The sequence below is a fragment of the Echinops telfairi genome, unplaced genomic scaffold (genome assembly GCF_000313985.2).
Source record: "Echinops telfairi isolate 266 unplaced genomic scaffold, ASM31398v2 ScPeMD7_7459;HRSCAF=8497, whole genome shotgun sequence".
NCBI classification, from domain to species: domain Eukaryota; kingdom Metazoa; phylum Chordata; class Mammalia; order Afrosoricida; family Tenrecidae; genus Echinops; species Echinops telfairi.
In genome coordinates this window covers 7,205,511-7,207,499 of record NW_022111359.1, presented here as the reverse complement: position 1 = coordinate 7,207,499, position 1,989 = coordinate 7,205,511, and the positions used below count along the sequence as shown (strand labels likewise).

General features: G+C 57.9%; 1 protein-coding gene across 1 annotated transcript in view; it reads right to left on the bottom strand.

The window, feature by feature from the left end:
* VAV1 (vav guanine nucleotide exchange factor 1) overlaps positions 1-1,989 on the bottom strand; it is a 98,455-nt gene that overhangs the window by 51,815 nt on the left and 44,651 nt on the right. The window contains exons 2-6 of the mRNA XM_013007647.1: positions 1,073-1,189; positions 711-769; positions 551-619; positions 291-399; positions 104-199 (exon numbers count right to left, since the gene is read on the bottom strand). Of these exons, the coding sequence (XP_012863101.1) occupies positions 104-199; positions 291-399; positions 551-619; positions 711-769; positions 1,073-1,189 (450 nt within the window). The remainder of the gene's footprint in view (positions 1-103; positions 200-290; positions 400-550; positions 620-710; positions 770-1,072; positions 1,190-1,989) is intronic.

The following is a 1,989-nucleotide window of genomic DNA, read 5'->3' as shown; positions in this document are numbered from 1 at the left end:
AGACAGGCAAGCATCCAGGCAGGCAGACAGACAGACAGACAGACAGGCAGGCAAGCAGACAGACAGACAGGCAGGCAGGCGGCAGGCGGGGGAAGGTGCCCACCTGCTGGATGGAGCCCAGCGTGTCTGTGTACTTCTCCTCCGTCTGCTGGATCTCCCGCAGGCAGCAGCAGCGCTTGTCGTACTCCGTCATCTTGGGCTGAGGGGACGGAGAGGCCAGTGAGAGGGTCCCAGGTTGTACTCCCCACCTCACACCCACCCACCAGGGTCACCGGGACCACCACCCGCACCGGCATGGCCACCGGCTCTGAGCGCATGAGGTCCTCGTAGATCTCGTCGCCCTCGGCCTCCTCGTTCTCCACGCAGTCGTACAGGTCCTCATCCTCCTCCACCGTGTCACTGCGGGGCACCAAGTTGGGGCAACCACGGCCTTGGCCAGGATCCACTCAGGACCCCCAAAATCAATGCCCTGTCCCCTCAGACCCACAGTCAGGGCCCGTGTCCCTGCTTCTCCAGCGCACCTCACACACCCCAAGGGGACCCCACTCACTCGATCTGGTCTGACAGGCCACTGTAGATGTCTTCATCGCCCACACTCTCCTCCTCGGTGGGGAAGGGCCTGGGGGGCCAGTATGGGGTGAGTCAGAGCCTGGAGACCAGGTGGGGGTGGGGCTTCAGGGGGGACGGGAGTTGTCGGCCTGAGTACTCACATGATGCCCTTGCTCTGGGCGATTGGGGTCCAGGACAGAGCGGACAGGGTGTAGATGACCTGGGATGTAACAAAAGGCAGTGTCTGAGCGGGCCCTGGGCCTCCCAGAGGCCCAACCTGGACACCAGCTCCCACTTGCCCCTGACCCCTCAGAGGCCACCAGAGGGAGTTGGTTGGAATGAGGGACGGAAGGCTCAGAGATGCATGGCCGCAGGGCAGAGGTCACAAGCCAAGAGAAGCAGGGACCAGAATCCTGGTCTGGCTCCTCCGAGCTCTGTCCGCTCCACTATGTCCCTTAGCTAGTCCAGCAAAGACTTCACGGGCATGAATAGACACCCAGTCATTTGTGCTTTCTGCGCCCACCTTCCCGAAATCCTGCACATCGAAGAGGTCAAAGGCCTCGAAGAGCTCACTCCGCTTGAGGCCGAACTTCTCATAGCAGGTAGACAGGAAAGTGCGGATATTCTTAAGGCACAGGAACTGTAGTGAGGAAAGAGAAAATGAAGGGAAGAGGTGAGGGCGTGGTGGGACGTCAAGGGCAGGGGAGAAACCGACTCCAGGCCTGGCTTGGGGATTGGCACAGAGCGGGCCACAGGGAGGGTTTCTTCCGAGGAAGCCTCACCCACTGCTAGGAAAGATTCCCACTACAACTGAAGCTAGATCAAGCTGTACCTGAAGCTGTTTCTTGACCCTTCTTCTTCTTTAAAATGATCAACCAGTCAAGGTTTAAATATTCCAAACTAGTGACTGGTCAGGAGAGGTCAGTGCCTGGAGGACATCATGCTGGGCAGAGTCAAGGGGCAGTGAAAAAGAGGAAGACTGTCAACAAGGCGGATTAACGCAGTGGCTGCAACCGCGGGCTCAATCACAAGAGCGATTGGGAGGATGGCACAGGACCAGGCAGTGTTTTGTTCTGTTGTACACGGGTCGTGATGAGTGGGAACCACCTAACCACAGCATCGACCTAAAAGTCACAGCAGGTGAAAGTTCCCGCCAGCCATGTTGACCATGCCCCCAGAGCGGCACAAATGGGCTGGGCTGCTCACTGAAAGGATGGCAGCTTGAGGGCACCCAGAGGCACCTTGGAAGAAAGGCCTGGTGATCTGCTTCAGAAATACCAGCCATTGGAAGCCCTACTCTGATGCCAGGAGCCAGATTCAACTTGACGGCAAGTGGTTTAGATTGTTTTTGTCTTGAAAGCCACTTTCAGGGGAACAGCTCAGGGGCATTTGCTACTTTTAGTACATCATGATGCTGAGCAGCCACGACCTACCTCTGTC